A 21,783-nucleotide genomic window follows, 5' to 3' on the forward strand; every position below is an offset into this window, starting at 1 on the left:
AATAACAGATTCACTACATGGAAAAACAGATAATCCCCCCCAAAAAGCTAAAGGAAGTTTGTTCTTAAGTGTTCATCCTATATCTGAGAGATATAAGAAAGATCATGATTTTTTTTTAAAGTGTTTACACGTATTTAACTGCTTATTTTTGGCACTAAACTATCTCCATATATACTTCTATAAATGTGTTTAACTGGTACCAGGGGACCTTCAGACGAGTCTTATGAGGCTTGTGGCCGTCTTTCCATAGAGGGGTCATAATAATTTGGACGCTACAGACGTTTTTGGGAGAAGACGGATTTTTGGGATGTCTCACGATCTGACAAAGACTGCTCGAGCACTGCCACCTTTCACCGCAGATGCATAAGCGCGACATCGGCAGATGGGGTGGACTGATATCATTAGTTTAAACTGACGGATTTTGATTAGACTCTAGTGGGTTAAAAGATGTTTCAGAGGCATATGTAGTCTTAACATTAAGGACTCATCCAGTTCTCGGTTGAAACAACTCCAATAGCTTTCTCTGTAATTCTTGATAATCCTGTCTGCATGTACTGTTAAATGAGCTTTCCAACAAGTTAACCTGTTTGGATGCATGAGTGCATCTATTTAACCCTGATTCTTACACCCATATTGGCACCATTTATATTGAACTAGTAATATTTCAATTGTGTCAGCGAATTCATTATTGCAGCTTTATTATCTGTAATGGCTCGCAGTGTGAGGAATTACCATTAAATCATGCTTACGCTCCAGGCTTTGGACAACAACAGTAAAATCTGAGAAATTACTTAATATCATTTTATCTTGGATTAATGCATGGTTCCTGGTGTAGTGCTGCACATCCCATCATGGATTGTGGTACCAGAAACTTCCTTGGGTTAATCTGCTGTCTGTCCGGGAATAGTGTCCAATTATACTGACTCTGCTCCTCTACACCAATCCTTCTTCAACTATCTGCACTCCTCTGCTACACTTGAGATGTATAGCTCTACTTCTCTTTCACATCCTTTTCCGTTCTCACTCGTTGACACAGTAAAATAGAAGGAGGAGTCGATTAGATAGAGAGCAGGAATGCCATTGAAATTCCTGTCATCATTCTTCTCTTGTCATTCAACGGTCTACCTCACGCTGTGGCGCTCAAAGGGCAAAGGTGTGTGAGCATACTGAGTTATGTGTACAAGTAATATAAGTCTTTAGATGTGACTCCAAAGGAACATGACCATTCCATACTGACTGGAAATGGAGTTATACAAATAGAAAATGTGTGCTTTAGCTATCTGCATAGCTCAAACCTAATTGTATTGTATGCATAAACATTCAATATGATCTGTATAATCGATATGTGCCGTATAATCAATATGATCTGTGTAATGCAGTTGTAGGTTATAACCTGCACATGAGTACATTTACATCTTCGTTGATTTTTCAGTATTGTAAGAGGTCCTCCCAGCCACATGAGGGAGCTGTCTGGGAGTCCAGCTTTGCCCAGTGCAACGCCACCCCAGCCAACAACTCCAGAGGTCCAGGCAGAGAAAAACATTACAGGTATGATTTCCTCACATAGAACTCAGTTGCCTGAATGATGAACACTTCTCTGTGGAAGTTCAATGTCCCTTACAGTAATTCACTGAGACGCAGTGAAGAGAGAAATTGAATTAACCACATTACAGCGCAGCCTAAGATCATTTTAGATTAATTGAATGCTTTAAACAAAGAATGAGACTAATTACAATTGGTGATAAACATGTTAATGTGCATATCTGTAACCGGACTGAACATGCCAGCGAAGAGTCAGAGATCTGACTCCAACCACATGCCATGTTCTTAAAAGGAGAATTGCTGTAATACAATGAGTTCATTTCCACATTGTAGAATACTGTGCTAATGGAAAGCTCTGTTGTGGCTTAACTCTTTATACTACATTAGCTTCCTGGAAGACCACATATATACTGTGGGCTATAGATGTATAACTCTGTGGACTTACATTACCCGAAAGCTCATATGATTCAAATGTGACTCTATGTGATTTTTTTATGTGATTCTAAGTCGTGATTCTATGGGGCTTTTATGGCAACAGCCTTGGCATGTGAATCCCATGTAATGGAACAGCGAGAGCTATATCTCTGGGAACAGCTAGTCCTTCGCATTACAATGAAGTCCAATCACAGTCAAGCTGATCTCTCTCACTCAGAAGCCCGATATCCATCATTAACTTCTCAGTGGTATTTCCTGCTTTCGTATTCCACTTGTATTCAGTGAGCTGCATGTGAGCTGGGACCCAGGGAATGCTATTGACTTCACATGATTTCAGGAGTAGGGAAACCACACTCACTCATATAGCATTGTGAATTTCCCTAGCCACCAACCTGCCTGCATAATTACAAGGACATTATGGTGGCTATAGTGATCCACCTTTCCTTGTCAGTGTGTGTGTGTGTGTGTGTGTGTGTGTTTGCATTGCGCCAGTGTTTGTTTGTTGGGATTACAGATAACCAAATCCTTTTGTGTCTGTTTGGCTTAATCCACATCCGCCTTCTTTCTTAAATGTTAAGCTCCGACAACAATTTGATTCCCCCTCTGGTTTTGTTGGTGGCTGGATTGTAAATTGTTTGCTTACAGTCCTTGCCCTTGCCATAAGTGATGTCTATAGGATCATGTCAGTTTGTATGATTGCACTTATGTCGGCTTAGGGAGGATTTGGATAAAGTTTTCAGCAAATTAAAGTGAAGATATGTTTCCAAAATAGCTTGAAACTTGACAAGCTCTTGAGTGAATTTTGTGTCGAGGGAACCCTTGAACTGTAGTTGCCATGGTGCTCTAGAAGCAGCCTTGGTGGAAAGCTACTGTAAATATGTACATATTTTGTTATGTTTAAGTGTTTTTAATTCAGTTTTTTTTGTATCATCTGTTTTGTTTCTGAACTTTGAGTTTTATTGCATATTTCTGGTGGTTTTGACCCACAGATTTGCAGATAGACTGGCAGGTCATTTTTTTGTTGTTGGCTTGGCTAATTGTTTTTGTTCGAGTGATGCATCTGAACAATGCACCAGCTTTTTTGCTTCACCTGGCTGCTGCTTCCTGATCTTTTGAAAACATAGATTGAAGAGTCACCTGAAGCTTGAGAGGAGAGGAATTGGAGTGCTGAGGTAGAGATTATGAGGATGACTAGCTACTACTCTGAACTGTGTGTGGTGAGCATTATGGTGCCCTGGTATACTGAGACATCACCCAAGTGAATGCCATACATTGTGAAGGAGGTCCAGTGGCCTACCCAAGTTCATCACCAGACTCTTCATCAACCATCTCCCTGACCACCTTCCTCTGATCAAGCCATGAACTGTCCTTCTCCATCTTTGGAGGATGCATGTACTCAAAGACGTGGCCTCTATTGGTTGATCTAGTTAACTATAGCTAGGCTACTCATGATGATGCAATGGTTGACATAGCTAACTATAGCTAGGCTACTCATGATGTTGCATAGGTTGCTTCTTTTTTGCTTTTGAAGCGCTATAGAAATGTAATAAATTACTATTATTATTATTATTGGCCATCACTATCCCCACAACTTTGGCAGCTGGTTAGTTACAAGACTTATCAAGCATCAAATCAAATAGTCTTCACTTGTCTATAAGCATTTAATGTATACTGGGGTTAAACTATCAATAAAGATATGATCTGGCACACAGAGAGAAGTTTTCAAAGTCCTCACTGCACATGACTAATCAATGACTTCCCACCCCAAACCCCAATCATGTCAACACACTGCAGAAACCCAGAAACTCACACTGCAGCAAGAAACAGGAGATGTGTTAGCAGAGGGACACAAAGGTTGTATGACAGGGGAAACTCAAGTTTAATTGACTGGAGAAATGGCCTGATTCCTTTTCTCCTAGATGGATTGGCAATCAGCCACACTTGTCCAATAGCCTGTCTTTAGCAGTTTATGTGGTCCCTCTGTGTAGCGAGCGCCTTGTAACTATGTGATGTTCATTTTGCTGTTCAAGTTGTTCATTTTCTGGATGGGGAACTCCTGGTGGTACATCTTCTCATCCACAGCCATGTGATGGCTCACAACAGAGGGTAGCACTTTACTTGGATAGTCCCAAGTAGATGGTTTGTAGATGTTCAGTAGATGTTCAAAAAACTGTCAACAACATTTCAATTAACTATCCACTAACCCGAACCCAAACCCTAACCCTAGCCCTAGCCCTAGCCCTAGCCCTAGCCCTAAACCTAACATTAACCCTTATCCTAACCCTAACATTAACCCTTATCTTAACCCTAACCTTAACCCTTATCCTAACCCTAACCTTAACACTTATCCTAACCTTAACCTTAACCCTTATGCTAACCCTAACATTAACCCTTATCCTAACCCTAAACTTAACCCTCATGCTAACCCTAACATTAACCCTTATCCTAACCCTAACATTAATCCTTATCCTAACCCTAACATTAACCATTATTCTAACCCTAACATTAACCCTTATCCTAACCATAACCTTAACCCTTATCCTAACCCTAACCTTAACCCTTATTCTAAGGTAGCCTAGTGGTTAGAGCGTTGGACCAGTAACCGAAAGGTTGCTGGATTGAATCCCTGAGCTGACAAGGTAAAGATATGTTGTTCTGCCTCTGAGCAAGGCAGTAAACCCACTGTTCTCCGGGCGCCGAAGACGTGGATGTTGATTAAGGCAGCCCACCCCACCTCTCTGATTCAGATGGGTTGGGTTAAATGCGGAAGACACATTTCAGTTGAAGGCATTCAGTTGTACAACTGACTAGGTATCCCCCTTTCCCTTCAACCCTAACCGTAACCGTAACCTTAGAAAGCATTTGCTTATCAATAGATACTGTGTTGACAGTGGCGATTTTAGCATGTAAATCTTGGTGGGGCAAACTCAAAACAAAAAAATTAGATGCATGCCAGCAAAGCCACTACACAACCAAACACTAAACACTACATTTCACTATAACAAGCAGTGCCCACAAACTGTTAGAGCCTACATAAATCTGTCCCAACAGCAGAGCTTTCTTTTAAGCACAATGGAGTGAATCCTTACCTGGCTATCAGCGGAGCCTTGTCTGGCAGCGAAACAATTCATACAGCCTCATTTACTGCCTTTAAAAAAAACATAGCTGATATGGCTGACAATATCTCCCTGGCATATTACATCATTTATGCAGCAGCATATAAGACATTTTGGACTCACCTTGTTGTGCGAGGTGGTCCTTCATTGGCAAATTTTGTCATCAAAGAAAGAGAAAGATTTACAATCAAAACTTATTTTCCAAGTACTGAGTGTGTTTATTCCCCACTTCCCAGTTGCAATGCTTGCGGTTAGCCACTGCCAAACAACTCATTGTTGAATTAGCGATTTTCTACTTGTTGTGTAATGCTTAATTCCAATGGCCGATGAGCACCGATACATTTTATCTATAATTTATCTTCATTATTTATCTTCATATGACAAGGATTAAAAAGGATTTGCCAGTAGATTGTCTACTTGATTAATGATGATGACTGCAAGCTAAATCAAAGCTAATGTAGCTATAACGTAATTTGACGTCATTTTATCTGTGGCCAATGACCTTGAGGCTTCTTGGAAGGGCACTTCTAATCTAAGTCTATGGCAGGACCCAAAGGGCTCACATTCTTGATGTCTACCCTTACTAAAGGCAGGTGACGTAGTGTCCCCATGAGTGACAGAACACTTAGCCAATCACGGTGCAATGCTCCTATTTTCTGCTGGCCTGCCCCACCACCACAGAAAGCACTGAGCTAGGCTGAAACACCTGCATTTTGGAGCTGCCTGTTTGTATGTGGCTTTACTAACTCAATGATATATATATTTTAAAAAATGGTGTGACATATGTGACACTTTTTTTGGGGGGGGGGGCTCAAAACAGGTGGGGCTCTGCCCTGAATGACGTGTCACCTCTGTGTGTTGATAGTATGACCGTCTGTAGAGCATCTATTTGGGATTATCTAAATAATGTGTGACCGATCAATCAAATAAAATCAAATAATCCACTTTCGATCCCATTCCCTGTGGTTGATTTCAGAAGCGGCTCCCTGTCTCACAGTCCAGACCAGAGAAGTAGAGCCACCCATTGGTCAGTACCGCGTAGAACTCTGCCTATACCCAGGGGAAGACTAAATCCAAATGGAGGATCCAAACATTCTGGCCCCGCCTACCAACACCTCCAGGAGTTGGAGTCGTCTGAGAGGGAGGTTGAATCATTGAGAGGGTAAGTTACACTGTCGGTTTATCAGAGACATTAGTACTGACTACATATCAATTGTCATTCAACTTATATTAGCAGTAATAGCAAAAATGTAGACATCATGTCCTTCCCCTTGAATACTACTTCTGCAAACTCAGAATAAATGTGTTGGTAAAGTTCAAATCAAATCATCAAATCAAATTTTATTGGTCACATACACGGGTTTAGCAGATGTTATTGGTCACATGTGTTTAGCAGATGTTATTGAGGGTGTAGCGAAAAGCTTGTGGTTCTAGTTCTGACAGCGCAGTAATATCTAACAAGTAATCTAACCATTTCACAACAAATACCTAATACACACAAATCTAAGGAATGGAATGAAGAATATATAAATATATGGATGAGCAATGTCAGAGTGGTATAGACTTAGATACAGAGGATAATATAGAATACAGTATATACATACGAGATGAGTAATGCAAGATATGTAAACATTGTAAACAGTGACATTATTACAGTGACTCGTGTTCAATTTATTAAAGTGGCCAATGATTTCAAGTCTGTGTATGTAGGCAGCAGCCTCTCTGTGCTAGTGATGGCTATTTAACCATCTGATGGCCTTGAGATAGAAGCTGTTTTTCAGGTAGTTTGCCCCCGGTGATGCGTTGTGCAGACCGCACCTCCCTCTGGAGAGCCCTGCTGTTGTCGGCGGTGCAGTTGCTGTACCAGGCGCTGATACAGCCCAACAGGATGCTCTCAATTGTATTTTAGGTGACAAGCCTCATTTCTTCAGCCTCCTGAGGTTGAAGAGGCGCTGTTGCACCTTCTTCACCACACTGTCTGTGTGGGTGGACCATTTCTGTTTGTCAGTGATATGTATGCCGAGGAACTTAAAACTTCCCACCTTTTCCACTGCTGTCCCATCGATGTGGATGGGGGGTGCTCCCTCTGCTGTGTCCTGAAGACCACGATCATCTCCTATGTTTTGTTGACATTGAGTGAGAGGTTATTTTCCTGACACCACTCTCCCAGAGCCCTCACCTCCTCCCTGTAGGCTGTCTCATTGTTGTTGGTAATCAAGCCTACTACTGTTGTGTCGTCTGTAAACTTGATGATTGAGTTGGAGGAGTGCATGGCCATGCAGTCGTGGGTGAACAGGGAGTACAGGAGGGGGCTGAGCACGCACCCTTGTGGGGCCCTAGTGTTGAGGATCAGTGAAGTGGAGATATTGTTTCCTATCTTCACCACCTGGGGGCGGCCCGTCAGGGAGTGCAGGCCCAATTGCACAGGGCAGGGTTCAGACCCAGAGCCTCAAGCTTAATGATGAGCTTGGAGGGTACTATGGTGTTGAATGCTGAGCTATAGTCAATGAACAGCATTCTTACATAGGTATTCCTCTTGTCCAAATGGGATATGGCAGTGTGCAGTGTGATAGCGATTACATCGTCTGTGGACTTATTGGGACGGTAAGCAAATGGAAGTGGGTCTAGTGTGACAGGTAAAGTGGAGGTGATCTTTGACTGGTCTCCCAAAGCACTTCATGATGACAGAAGTGAGTGCTATGGGGTGATAGTCATTTAGTTCAGTTGCATTTCCTTTCTTGGGTACACATTAGTTGGGTAACGTAGATAATTAAGATGTTTTATTTGTATAATATGCTTATGTGAGATACTTGTCATTAGGATGGCGTGTCCCTTGGACTCTGGTGTTGACAGTTGCACGTTTCCCTTAGCTGGGGCTCAGTCACTTGGGGCCCAGAGAGGGGAGAGGTCAGACTTGTCTTTTATATGTCTCTGTTTATATGTCTCTTAAACCATGTCCACAATGCCTTAAACCACAATGTCTGTGCGCAGGTCACTCCCCTCAGTGAGCTTGTCCAGGAGTGGGATCAAGAGGGGGTTTACTTGAGATGGGAGTATCTGGAGTTGACAATTGATATATGCCATTGGATGAGATGGTGTTTTTGTACTATGAGGTACCAGGAACGAGATTAGAACCTCGTCAATGGGACCACACTGAACGATAATTTATAGCAAATGATATCTGGCTGTGGATACTCCTCTCTCTGAAGTATAAGTTTCCTTTGTGAAATGTTCTTGGGATCTGTTATTCGTCATGTATGTTGAAGGGGTGGATTTTGGGTATAAAAGCTCTTTGTACGTTTGTGTAATCACCTCCCTTTTTCAATGGTTCATTCGAGAGAATGCATTATTGAAGGTCAAAGTGCTTTTGCAAAAGTATCTTAATTATTAAAGATGTAGTTAACTCGGACTGGTGTGTTTGTAACTCTCCTCATTTGGTAATGCAGAAATTAGCCACCACAAAGCGTGTGGGGACAGCAGAATGGGATAGGGAGTGATTGAATATGTCTGTAAACACACCATCCAGCTGGTATGCGCATGCTCTGAGGACGCGGCTAGGGATGTCGTCTGGGCTGGCAGCTTGCGAGGGTTAACAAGTTTGTCCCCCAATAAGTTTTCCAAATGTAAAAGATTAAACAATGCTGTTTTTGACATCGTAACATATCACAGAAAAACAGATTTTACACAATCCCAGACTCCCAGAGTTTAGGTACTTATACATTCAGACTGTTTCTGTTTGCTGCAGTGGTTTCGGGGTCATTATTCTCTAACAGAGAGAGAGCACTGCTGTGTCCGTTTTGAAGAGGAGGAATGCTGCATAATGAGCCCAGCCTATCCCAGGCTCCAAACCCAGGCTCCTATCCCAGATCTTATCCCAGGCGCCTATCCCAGGCTCTTATCCTGGGAGCCTATCCCAGGCTCCTAACCCAGGCTCCTAACCCAGGCTCCTATCCCAGGCTCCTAACCCAGGCTCCTAACCCAGGCTCCTAACCCAGGCTCCTAACCCAGGCTCCTAACCCAGGCTCCTATCTCAGGCTCCTAACCCAGGATCCTAACCCAGGCTCCTAACCCAGGCTCCTAACCCAGGCTCTTATCCCAGGCTCCTAACCCAGGCTCCTAACCCAGGCTCTTATCCCAGGCTCCTAACCCAGGCTCCTAACCCAGGCTCTTATCCCAGGCTCCTAACCCAGGCTCCTAACCCAGGCTCTTATCCCAGGCTCCTAACCCAGGCGCCTTTCCCAGGCTACCATCCCAGGCTACCATCCCAGGCTTATATCCCAGGCTGTGTGGCCCTTCTGTCTGCCTCTGTCATCACACCTCTGACATCTTTCATCTCTGATTTATGGGTCCAACTGTAATCTTTAAACAAGAGTCCCTGTCGCCAAATCCCACAGGGCGACGTCTGCTTTCTCTCCTCCACTTGGTTTAGCTCTCTCTCGCTCTACTTCTCTCTTTTTGTCTCTCGCCCTCTCTCTCTCTCTCGCTCCCTCTCTCCATCCTGTTTCCTTTCTAGCTATCTCCTCAAGTCTCCTCTCTCTCTCTCTCGCTGCCGCTCTCCATCCTGTTTCCTTTCTAGCTATCTCCTCAAGTCTCCTCTCTCTCTCTCTCGCTCCCGCTCTCCATCCTGTTTCCTTTCTAGCTATCTCCTCAAGTCTCCTCTCTCTCTCTCTCGCTGCCGCTCTCCATCCTGTTTCCTTTCTAGCTATCTCCTCAAGTCTCCTCTCTCTCTCTCTCGCTCCCGCTCTCCATCCTGTTTCCTTTCTAGCTATCTCCTCAAGTCTCCTCTCTCTCTCTCTCGCTGCCGCTCTCCATCCTGTTTCCTTTCTAGCTATCTCCTCAAGTCTCCTCTCTCTCTCTCTCGCTCCCTCTCTCCATCCTGTTTCCTTTCTAGCTATCTCCTCAAGTCTCCTCTCTCTCTCTCTCGCTGCCGCTCTCCATCCTGTTTCCTTTCTAGCTATCTCCTCAAGTCTCCTCCCTCTCTCTCTCGCTGCCCGCTCTCCATTCCTGTTTCCTTTCTAGCTATCTCCTCAAGTCTCCTCTCTCTCTCTCTCTCGCTCCCGCTCTCCATCCTGTTTCCTTTCTAGCTATCTCCTCAAGTCTCCTCTCTCTCTCTCTCGCTGCCGCTCTCCATCCTGTTTCCTTTCTAGCTATCTCCTCAAGTCTCCTCTATCTCATCTCTCGCTCCCGCTCTCCATCCTGTTTCCTTTCTAGCTATCTCCTCAAGTCTCCTCTCTCTCTCTCTCGCTGGCCGCTCTCCATCCTGTTCCTTTCTAGCTATCTCCTCAGGCTCCATCTTCCTTCTCAGTCCCTCTCTCTCTCGCTCCCGCTCTCCATCCTGTTTCCTTTCTAGCTTATCTCCTCAAGTCTCCTCTCTCTCTCTCTCGCTGCTGCCGCTCTCCATCCTGTTCCTTCTAGCTATCTCCTCAAGTCTTCCGCTCTCTCTCTCTCCGCTCCCCTCTCCTCCATCCTGGTTTCCTATCTAGCTATCTCCTCAGTCTCCTACTCTCTCTCTCTCTCGCTGCCGCTCTCCATCCTGTTTCCTTTCTAGCTAGCTCCTCAAGTCTCCTCTCTCTCTCCTCTCGCTGCCGCTCTCCATCCTGTTTCCTTTCTAGCTACTCCTCAAGTCTCCTCTCTCTCTCCTCGCTGCAGCTCTCCATCCTGTTTGCCTTCGAGCTATCTCCTCAAGTCTCCTCTCTCTCTCTCTCGCCTGCTGCCGCTCTCCATCCTGTTTCCTTTCTAGCTACTCCTCAAGTCTCCTCTCTCTCTCTCGCTGCCGCTCCCTCCTCCTGTTTCCTTTCTAGCTATCTCCTCAGTCTCCTCTATCTCTCTCTCGCTGCCGCTCTCCATCCTGTTTCCTTTCTAGCTATCTCCTCAAGTCTCCTCTCTCTCTCTCTCGCTGCCGCTCTCCATCCTGTTTCCTTTCTAGCTATCTCCTCAAGTCTCCTCTCTCTCTCTCTCGCTGCCGCTCTCCATCCTGTTTCCTTTCTAGCTATCTCCTCAAGTCTCCTCTCTCTCTCTCTCGCTCCCTCTTTCCATCCTGTTTCCTTTCTAGCTATCTCCTCAAGTCTCCTCTATCTCTCTCTCGCTGCCGCTCTCCATCCTGTTTCCTTTCTAGCTATCTCCTCAAGTCTCCTCTCTCTCTCTCTCGCTGCCGCTCTCCATCCTGTTTCCTTTCTAGCTATCTCCTCAAGTCTCCTCTCTCTCTCTCGCTGCCGCTCTCCATCCTGTTTCCTTTCTAGCTATCTCCTCAAGTCTCCTCTCTCTCTCTCTCGCTCCCTCTCTCCATCCTGTTTCCTTTCTAGCTATCTCCTCAAGTCTCCTCTCTCTCTCTCTCTCTCGCTCCCGCTCTCCATCCTGTTTCCTTTCTAGCTATCTCCTCAAGTCTCCTCTATCTCTCTCTCGCTGCCGCTCTCCATCCTGTTTCCTTTCTAGCTATCTCCTCAAGTCTCCTCTCTCTCTCTCTCGCTGCCGCTCTCCATCCTGTTTCCTTTCTAGCTATCTCCTCAAGTCTCCTCTCTCTCTCTCTCGCTGCCGCTCTCCATCCTGTTTCCTTTCTAGCTATCTCCTCAAGTCTCCTCTCTCTCTCTCTCGCTCCCGCTCTCCATCCTGTTTCCTTTCTAGCTATCTCCTCAAGTCTCCTCTCTCTCTCTCTCGCTGCCGCTCTCCATCCTGTTTCCTTTCTAGCTATCTCCTCAAGTCTCCTCTCTCTCTCTCTCGCTCCCTCTCTCCATCCTGTTTCCTTTCTAGCTATCTCCTCAAGTCTCCTCTCTCTCTCTCTCGCTCCCGCTCTCCATCCTGTTTCCTTTCTAGCTATCTCCTCAAGTCTCCTCTATCTCTCTCTCGCTCCCGCTCTCCATCCTGTTTCCTTTCTAGCTATCTCCTCAAGTCTCCTCTCTCTCTCTCTCGCTGCCGCTCTCCATCCTGTTTCCTTTCTAGCTATCTCCTCAAGTCTCCTCTCTCTCTCTCTCGCTGCCGCTCTCCATCCTGTTTCCTTTCTAGCTATCTCCTCAAGTCTCCTCTCTCTCTCTCTCGCTGCCGCTCTCCATCCTGTTTCCTTTCTAGCTATCTCCTCAAGTCTCCTCTCTCTCTCTCTCGCTGCCGCTCTCCATCCTGTTTCCTTTCTAGCTATCTCCTCAAGTCTCCTCTCTCTCTCTCTCGCTGCCGCTCTCCATCCTGTTTCCTTTCTAGCTATCTCCTCAAGTCTCCTCTCTCTCTCTCTCGAGCCGCTCTCCATCCTGTTTCCTTTCTAGCTATCTCCTCAAGTCTCCTCTCTCTCTCTCTCGCTGCCGCTCTCCATCCTGTTTTCCTTTCTAGCTATCTCCTCAAGTCTCCTCTCTCTCTCTCTCGCTCCCGCTCTCCATCCTGTTTCCTTTCTAGCTATCTCCTCAAGTCTCCTCTCTCTCTCTCTCGCTCCCGCTCTCCATCCTGTTTCCTTCTAGCTATCTCCTCAAGTCTCTCTATCTCTCTCTCGCTCCCGCTCTCCATCCTGTTTTCCTTTCTAGCTATCTCCTCAAGTCTCCTCTCCTCTCTCTCGCTGCCCGCTCTCCATCCTGTTTCCTTTCTAGCTATCTCCTCAAGGTCTCCTCTCTCTCGCTCTCTCGCTGCCTGCTCTCCATCCTGTTTCCTTTCTAGCTATCTCCTCAAGTCTCCTCTCTCTCTCTCTCGCTGCCCGCTCTCCATCCTGTTTCCTTTCTAGCTATCTCCTCAAGTCTCCTCTCTCTCTCTCTCGCTCCCGCTCTCCATCCTGTTTCCTTTCTAGCTATCTCCTCAAGTCTCCTCTCTCTCTCTCTCGCTGCCGCTCTCCATCCTGTTTCCTTTCTAGCTATCTCCTCAAGTCTCCTCTCTCTCTCTCTCGCTCCCGCTCTCCATCCTGTTTCCTTTCTAGCTATCTCCTCAAGTCTCCTCTCTCTCTCTCTCGCTGCCGCTCTCCATCCTGTTTCCTTTCTAGCTATCTCCTCAAGTCTCCTCTCTCTCTCTCTCGCTGCCGCTCTCCATCCTGTTTCCTTTCTAGCTATCTCCTCAAGTCTCCTCTCTCTCTCTCTCGCTGCCGCTCTCCATCCTGTTTCCTTTCTAGCTATCTCCTCAAGTCTCCTCTCTCTCTCTCTCGCTGCCGCTCTCCATCCTGTTTCCTTTCTAGCTATCTCCTCAAGTCTCCTCTCTCTCTCCTCTCGCTCCCGCTCTCCATCCTGTTTCCTTTCTAGCTATCTCCTCAAGTCTCCTCTCTCTCTCTCTCGCTGCCGCTCTCCATCCTGTTTCCTTTCTAGCTATCTCCTCAAGTCTCCTCTATCTCTCTCTCGCTCCCGCTCTCCATCCTGTTTCCTTTCTAGCTATCTCCTCAAGTCTCCTCTATCTCTCTCTCGCTGCCGCTCTCCATCCTGTTTCCTTTCTAGCTATCTCCTCAAGTCTCCTCTCTCTCTCTCTCGCTGCCGCTCTCCATCCTGTTTCCTTTCTAGCTATCTCCTCAAGTCTCCTCTCTCTCTCTCTCGCTCCCGCTCTCCATCCTGTTTCCTTTCTAGCTATCTCCTCAAGTCTCCTCTCTCTCTCTCTCGCTCCCGCTCTCCATCCTGTTTCCTTTCTAGCTATCTCCTCAAGTCTCCTCTCTCTCTCTCTCGCTGCCGCTCTCCATCCTGTTTCCTTTCTAGCTATCTCCTCAAGTCTCCTCTCTCTCTCTCTCGCTGCCGCTCTCCATCCTGTTTCCTTTCTAGCTATCTCCTCAAGTCTCCTCTCTCTCTCTCTCGCTGCCGCTCTCCATCCTGTTTCCTTTCTAGCTATCTCCTCAAGTCTCCTCTCTCTCTCTCTCGCTGCCGCTCTCCATCCTGTTTCCTTTCTAGCTATCTCCTCAAGTCTCCTCTCTCTCTCTCTCGCTCCCGCTCTCCATCCTGTTTCCTTTCTAGCTATCTCCTCAAGTCTCCTCTCTCTCTCTCTCGCTGCCGCTCTCCATCCTGTTTCCTTTCTAGCTATCTCCTCAAGTCTCCTCTATCTCTCTCTCGCTCCCGCTCTCCATCCTGTTTCCTTTCTAGCTATCTCCTCAAGTCTCCTCTATCTCTCTCTCGCTGCCGCTCTCCATCCTGTTTCCTTTCTAGCTATCTCCTCAAGTCTCCTCTATCTCTCTCTCGCTGCCGCTCTCCATCCTGTTTCCTTTCTAGCTATCTCCTCAAGTCTCCTCTATCTCTCTCTCTTTCCTTTTCAAGTCACCCCTTTCTTTCTTTCTTTCTTTCTTTCTTTATCTCTCAGTCTCTCCCTCTCTCTTTCTCTCTCTCTCTAATTATTAAACATGTTGTTTGGATCCTGGATGCTGATTGATTGATAGCAGAGCCTACATGTAGGCCGTCAATTTATAAACTTAATCTCTTCTGGAAAAAAGTGTCCAGACAAAATATTTCCATAAGCTGCTAGGCTAGCATTTGATTTGCAATGGTTGGGGTTTGTAAACCTTGCTGTCTGCCTCTCAGACCTGTGGAACAATGTTGCAGTTTTTTTGCAATCCCCACCGTGCATGCATATGAACGTGAAGAGAATAACAGCTTCTCTGAGCCAGGCGGATTCATTTATCATGATCATTATAATCGATATATTCAAAGAAATGTCAATAGAAACAAAGGTAAAACAAACATAGTTTTCTGTCTGTTGCAAATAGAATGGATATAATTAGCGACCAGCCCATTTGGCTAGCAATTTCAGAACTAACAACTGGCTTTTGCTCAGACTATATTGTATGGTGGAAGGATCAAATAAAAATATTTACTCAATATAATAATGTTTTTAATGAAAACATGTCATTAATCTTTTTTGTATATGTTGGCAACCATTTTATAAAGCAATAAGGCCCTCGAACCCGGGAATCATTGAAAATAACACCTTCCTAAGGGCTGTTTCCCCGGCCCTTGGCTTCACCTTGGGCTTAAGAACAGCCCTTAGTCCGGAGTTATCACACAATAATTCTCGGGTTCTCATGCCTTATTGCTTAAATAAAGCCCCAGAACGTGGAATGCTGCTGCCTCGGCTCTGACAAAGCTTTAGACTTAATTTCAAGAGGAGAAATTTCAGAGGCAGAATTTTTTTTAGAAGTGAAAAAAGAAAGGCTCACTGCACTCTAGTTTTTACTCCTTCTCTTTGTTTTTCACTGTGCTGAGCAAAGATAAAAAATGAGGTTATGTTATGATCTCCAGTAAAATGGCGTTAGCTCAAATGGAGTGCTTGGCCTGTCGGCGGTGGATTGTATTTTTAATGACGGTCCTACGCTGCCCTTCCTCTCTCTTAGTTTGTCAGTGCATGACGGGTGGAGGGATTCAGTGGGAAGCGGAACAGCAAGACCTTGAAACCAGGCAGAACTTACTGAAAAGACAGACTCTGTGGGGACTCAGCCAATAAAACTATCACTATCATTGTCAATGAAATAGATAGTGTTATACTGATAGACTTTGAAATGTCATAACAGCATAGCAGGAACTTTTACAAGGAGGGCAGTGCTTTAGACATGTGGATAAGGTCAGTCGTGTTACAGGGAATGTTCCAGTCAACTAATTGGTTGATATTATAAATTCTTAGAAAAAAAGGTGCTATCTAGAACCTAAAAGGGTGTCCCCATAGGAGAACCCTTTGAATAACTAGTTTTGCAGGGAAAATCCTTTTGGTTTCAGGTAGAAACCAAAGGGAACCCAAAGGGTTCTACCTGAAACCAAAAAGGCTTATCCTACGGGGACAGTGGAAGAACCCTTTTGGAACCCCTTATTCTAAGAATATAAGTCTGTCCTGTACTCTACAACTCTAGGTGCAGATCACTGTCAGGTGCTTGTAGAATAAGCAATAACAGGTGAACGGCCTAACTCTGCTGACATACCAGATGCTAGACATAGCCTCCAGCTGGCCCTGAAGGCAGGAGCACATGATTAGTTGAAAAGACTGACTGACCTATTTACAGATTTACAGACAACCAGCACATAGAGAGAGAATCCCCATTCCAGTGAGTTGCCATGGAGACACTGCGGTAAAGGGTGCCATGAGAGAACACAATGAGCGAGAGCGTGTGAGAGAAAAAAAGAGGCAGAGAGGGAGGTAGAGCGAGAGAAGAGAGAGAGGAGGAATGTAGAAACTACCTGTTTTGCATACAACAGTAAAAACAAATCAGTAAGAAGTGCTATCCCTCTCATTCCGTGCCTGTCAGAAAAACTTGCTGTTATCTCTCCAGAATGGCTTAGGCCTACACCAACACAGAACTCCACTTGTGTTCTATTGTAACCAGTATTTTTAGATACACCTGTCAGATTTCTCAGGGCTTTCTCAAATGCACAGAGGTATAATTGAATTATGCAAATGCCTGTCTGTCATTGCGGTGAAAGTGTTGCAGACAGAGTGTGGAGATACAGAACTTCTGCATAAATCTGACATATCAAAGTACCTGCCTGAGATGTAACTTGGCTCCTTTTTACAAGGTCACTATTACTGTAATTGATTCTACTGACAAGGTTACTATTACTGTAATTGATTCCACTGACAAGGTCACTATTACTGTAATTGATTCTACTGACAAGGTCACTATTACTGTAATTGATTCTACTGACAAGGTCACTATTACTGTAATTGATTCCACTGACAAGGTCACTATTACTTTAATTGATTCCTCTGACAAGGTCACTACCACTGGAATTGATTTCTCTGACAGTCACTATCCCTGTAATTGATACCTCTGACAAGATCACTATCCCTGTAATTGATACCTCTGACAAGATCACTATCCCTGTAATTGATACCTCTGACAAGGTAAATTCCATAAGGAAGCATTGACTGTGGATCTTGACTGTTCTGGCCCCACCAGACTGGATTGTAAGTCCCTCACCCTCCTCTGGTCTATAACATTCTAATAGACTACTCTGTCTATCTTTAATGGGCTCCTAATTATTCTGGATATTACCCCTGAATGAACCAGCCAATAGTCTGTCCAAGAATTCTATGGAATGTTCTTGTCTGACAGGAATGGTCCAATCCCGTCCCTGCTTTGCTGCACCCACCAGCTTTCTCAGCTGGAATAGCGTGTTCATTCATCAGATCAATTTGGAAAAGGATCACTACTATCCCACGCTCTGACTCTGGATAAGAGCATTTGCTAAATGACAAAAATCTAAATGTTCAATGTCTACTGTCCCAGTCTCTTTGTCATTTACATTCATGAACCATAATAAAACATTACAGTATTATCTAAACATCCATAAAATCCATATATACACTTGAAGTCGGAAGTTTACATACACCTTAGCCACTTACATTTAGACTTAGTTTTCACAATTCCTGACCTTTATTCCTAGTAAAAATTCCCTGTCTTAGGTCAGTTAGGATCACCACTTTATTTTAAGAACATGAAATGTCAGAATAATAGTAGAGATAATTATTTATTTCAGCTTTTAATTATTTCATCACATTCCCAGTGGGTCAGAAGTTTACATACACTCAATTAGTATGTGGTAGCGTTTCCTTTAAATTGTTTAACTTGGGTCTGTAACGGCCGTCGTCAGAATGAGACCAAGGTGCAGCGAAGGATGTGTTCATCTTAAATGATTTTAATGACCGAATGAACACTAGCAAAAGAAAACACGAAAATGACAGTCAAACAGTTCTGTCAGGAATAACAAAATACTAGACAGAAAACATTCACCCACAAACCCCAAAGGAAAAACAGGCTGCCTATGTATGACTCCCAATCAGCAACAACGATCTACACCTGTTCCTGATTGAGAGCCATACACGGCCGAAACAAAGAAAACCACCAACATTAAAAAAGAAACCTAGAACGCCCACCCATGTCACACCCTGAACCAAACCAAAAATAGAGAACAAAAAAACCCTCTCTATGGCCAGGGCGTTACAGGGTCAAACGTTTTGGGTAGCCTTCCACACAAGCTTCCCACAATAAGTTGGGTGAATTTTGGCCCATTCCTCCTGACAGAGCTGGTGTAACTGAGTGAGGTTTGTAGACCTTCTTGCTCACACACGCTTTTTCAGTTCTGCCCACAAATTCTCTATGGTATTGAGGTCAGGGCATTGTGATGGCCACTCCAATACCTTGACTTTGTTGTCCTTAAGCCATTTTGCCACAACTTTGGAAGTATGCTTGGGGTCATTGTCCATTTGGAAGACATATTTGCGACCAAGCTTTAACTTCATGACGGATGTCTTGAGATGTTGCTTCAATATATCCACATTATTTTCCTTCCCTCATGATGCCATCTATTTTGTGAAGTGCACCAGTCCCTCCTGCAGCAAGCACCCCCACAACATGATGCTGCCACCCCTGTGCTTCATGGTTGGGATGGTGTTCTTCGGCTTGCAAGCCACCCCCTTTTTCCTCCAAACATGACGATGGTCATTATGGCCAAACAGTTCTATTTCTGTTTCATCAGACCAGAGGACATTTCTTCAATGATCTTTGTCCCCATGTGCAGTTGCAAACCGTAGTCTGGCTTTTTATGTTGGTTTTGGAGCAGTGGTTTCTTCCTTGCTGAGCGGCCTTTCAGGTTATGTTGATATAGGACTCGTTTTACTGTGGACCTGTTTGTACCTGTTTCCTCCACCATCTTCACAAGGTCCTTTGCTGTTGTTCTGGGATTGATTTGCACTTTTTGCACCAAAGAACGTTCATCTCTAGGAGACAGAACGCATCTCCTTCCTGAGCGGTATGACGGCTGCGTGGTCCCATGGTGTTTATACTTGTGAACTATTGTTTGTTCAGATGAACGTGGTACCTTCAGGCTTTTGGAAATTGCTCCCAAGGATGAACCAGACTTGCGGAGGTCTACAATCTTTTCTGAGGTCTTGGCTGATATCTTTTGATTTTCACATGATGTCAAGCAAAGAGGCCTTGAAAGGTAGGCCTTGAAATACATCTACAGGTACACCTCCAATTGACTCAAATTGTGTCAATTAGCCTATCAGAAGCTTCTAAAGTCATGACATTGTTTTTTGGAATTTTCCAAGCTGTTTAAAGGCACAGTCAACTTAGTGTATGTAAACTTCTGACCCACTGGAATTGTGATACAGTGAAATATAAGTGAAATAGTCATTTACTTGTGTCATGCACAAAGTGGATGTCCTAATCGACTTGCCAAAACTATAGTTTGTGAACAAGAAATTTGTGGAGTGGTTGAAAAACAAGTTTTAATGACTCCAACCTAAGTGTATGTACACTTCCGACTTCAACTGTAGATATCTACATAAATCAATGCAGATAATTAAAATACAAAGTACAAACACATACAGTGCCTTCGGAAAGTATTCAGACCTCTTGACTTTTTCCACATTTTGTTACGTTACCGCCTTATTCTAAAAGGGATTAAATGAAAAAAAATCCTCAGCAATCTACACACATTACCCCATAATGACAATGCGAAAACAGGTTTTTAGACATTTTAGCAAATGTATTAAAAATAAAAAGAGAAATACCTTATTTACATAAGTATTCAGACCCTTTGCTATGAGACTCGAAATTGAGCTCAGGTACATCCTGTTCCATTGATCATCCTTGAGATGTTTCTACAACTTGATTGGAGTCCACTTGTGGTTGGACATGATTTGGAAAGGCACACACCTGTCTATGTAAGGACCCACAGTTGACAGTGCATGTCAGATCAAAAACCAAGCCATGATGTCGAAGGAAGTGTCTGTGGAGATCCGAGACAGGATTGTGTCGAGGCACAGATCTGGGGAAGGGTACTGAAACATTTCTGCAGCATTGAAGGTCCCCAAGAACACAGTGGCCTCCATCATTCTTAAATTAAAGAATTTTGGAACCACCAAGACTCTTCCTAGAGCTAGCCGCCCGGCCAAACTGAGCAATCAGGGGGAGAAGGGTCTTGGTCAGGGAGGTGACCAAGAACCCGATGGTCACTCTGACAGAGCTTTAGAGTTCCTCTGTGGAGATGGGAGAACCTTCCAGAAGGACAACCATCTCTGCAGCAATCCACCAAGAGTGCTGAGTGACCAGACAGAAGCCACTCCTCAGTAAAAGACATATGACAGCCGCTTGGAGTTGCCAAAAGGCACCTAAAGACTCTCAGATCATGAGAAACAAGATTCTCTGGTCCAATGAAACCAAGATTGAACTCTTTGGCCTGAATGCCAAACATCACATCTGGTGGAAACATTACACCATCCCTACGGTGAAATATGGTGGTGGCAGCATCATGCTGTGGGGATGTTTTTCAGCGTCAGAGACTGGGAGACTAGTCAGAATCGAGGCAAAGATGAACAGAGCAAAGTACTGAGAAATCCTTGATGAAAACCTGCTCCAGAGTGCTCAGGACCTCAGACTGGGGCGAAGGTTCTACCTTCCAACAGGACAACAACTCTAAACACACAGCCAAGACAAAGCAGGAGTGGCTTCGTGACAAGTCTATGAATGTCCTTGAGTCGCCCAGCCAGAGCCCAGACCTGAACCAAATCTAACATCTCTGGAGAGACCTGAAAATAGCTGTGAATCAACGCTCCCTGTTCAACCTGACAAAGCTTGAAAGGATCTGTAGAGAGGAATGGGAGAAACTCCCAAAATACAGATGTGCCAAGCTTGTGGCGTCATACTCAAGAAGACTCGAGGCTGTAATCGCTGACAAAGGTGCTTCAACAAAGTACTGAGCAAAGGGTCTGAATACGTATTTAAATGTGATATTTCAGTTTTTTATATTTATAAATTAGCAAATATTTCTTGAAACCTGTTTTTGCTTTGTCATTATGGGGTATTGTGTGTTGATTGATGAGGGAAAAACAATTTAATCAATTTTAGAATAAGGCTGTAACCTACCAAAATATGGAAAAAGTAAAGGGATCTGAATACTTTCCGCTGACACAGTATGTGTACAGCACATACTGTACAACTCACTTCTATAACCTCACCTAAAATCTATGAACAGAGCAATTTTGTATTACAATGTTTAATTCTGTACACCATGGTCGTATATTTGCACTCTGTTGGGTGCATGCTTGGATGTTTTCAGGCTGATTGTATTTTCCACATCTAACGAGATTTGCTCCAAATGTTATTGTGGGCATTAGCAAACTGACATCCCTGTTATCAGAGAGCAAGGCCCAATATGGCTTTCTAAATGTGGCTCGTTTGGGGCTCATTCCAAAACCTCAGTGAAAAAGAGAATCATCAGCTTTGAAAACCCCCTTGTTGGAGGCTTACATCTCTGATTAGGCTATTACAAGAAAGAGAGTGACTCAAAGTTAAATATTGATGCGACAAGAGCAGCTAGCCTTTGTCAGGGATTATGAATTATTACACAAAGATAATGAGCCCCAAGCCCTAGATTGTACCTCAATTGAGACGTTGATATTACAGAGAGGATATGTTGCTGTAATGTGAGGTAGCTTATGCCAGATCACTTTGAGAAAAAGAAGAGAGAGCAAAGAATCAATATTTGATATCAACAACACAACACTTTGACTTTGAAAGTGCCTCATGAAGCACAAAAGCAATTTCTATGTCGAGAACAAATGGTGGACTATCTCATGTCTAAAAGTGAATGGGGACATTGTTGAGTGCTGATTACTTCATTAATTATCCTACATGCTCAGATGCGTCAAACATATTCTTGTTGGACTAAATATTCATGCCATGCTCCATTTAGTTAAGTATCCCCATTTCAAGGTGTCAAATCAATAATGTAGTGTCTGAATTCCCTCTTAACTTTCCCAACTCATG

At 44.3% G+C, this 21,783-nt stretch overlaps 1 protein-coding gene across 2 annotated transcripts in view; it reads left to right on the forward strand.

Moving 5' to 3' along the window:
• LOC115193657 (pro-neuregulin-3, membrane-bound isoform-like) overlaps positions 1 to 21,783 on the forward strand; it is a 400,612-nt gene that overhangs the window by 375,798 nt on the left and 3,031 nt on the right. For both annotated transcript variants that reach the window (XM_029752521.1, XM_029752522.1), the window contains exons 7-8: positions 1,433 to 1,548; positions 6,070 to 6,255. In XM_029752521.1, the coding sequence (XP_029608381.1) occupies positions 1,433 to 1,548; positions 6,070 to 6,255 (302 nt within the window). The remainder of the gene's footprint in view (positions 1 to 1,432; positions 1,549 to 6,069; positions 6,256 to 21,783) is intronic.

Source organism: Salmo trutta, chromosome 5, assembly GCF_901001165.1.
Source record: "Salmo trutta chromosome 5, fSalTru1.1, whole genome shotgun sequence".
Classification (NCBI taxonomy): domain Eukaryota; kingdom Metazoa; phylum Chordata; class Actinopteri; order Salmoniformes; family Salmonidae; genus Salmo; species Salmo trutta.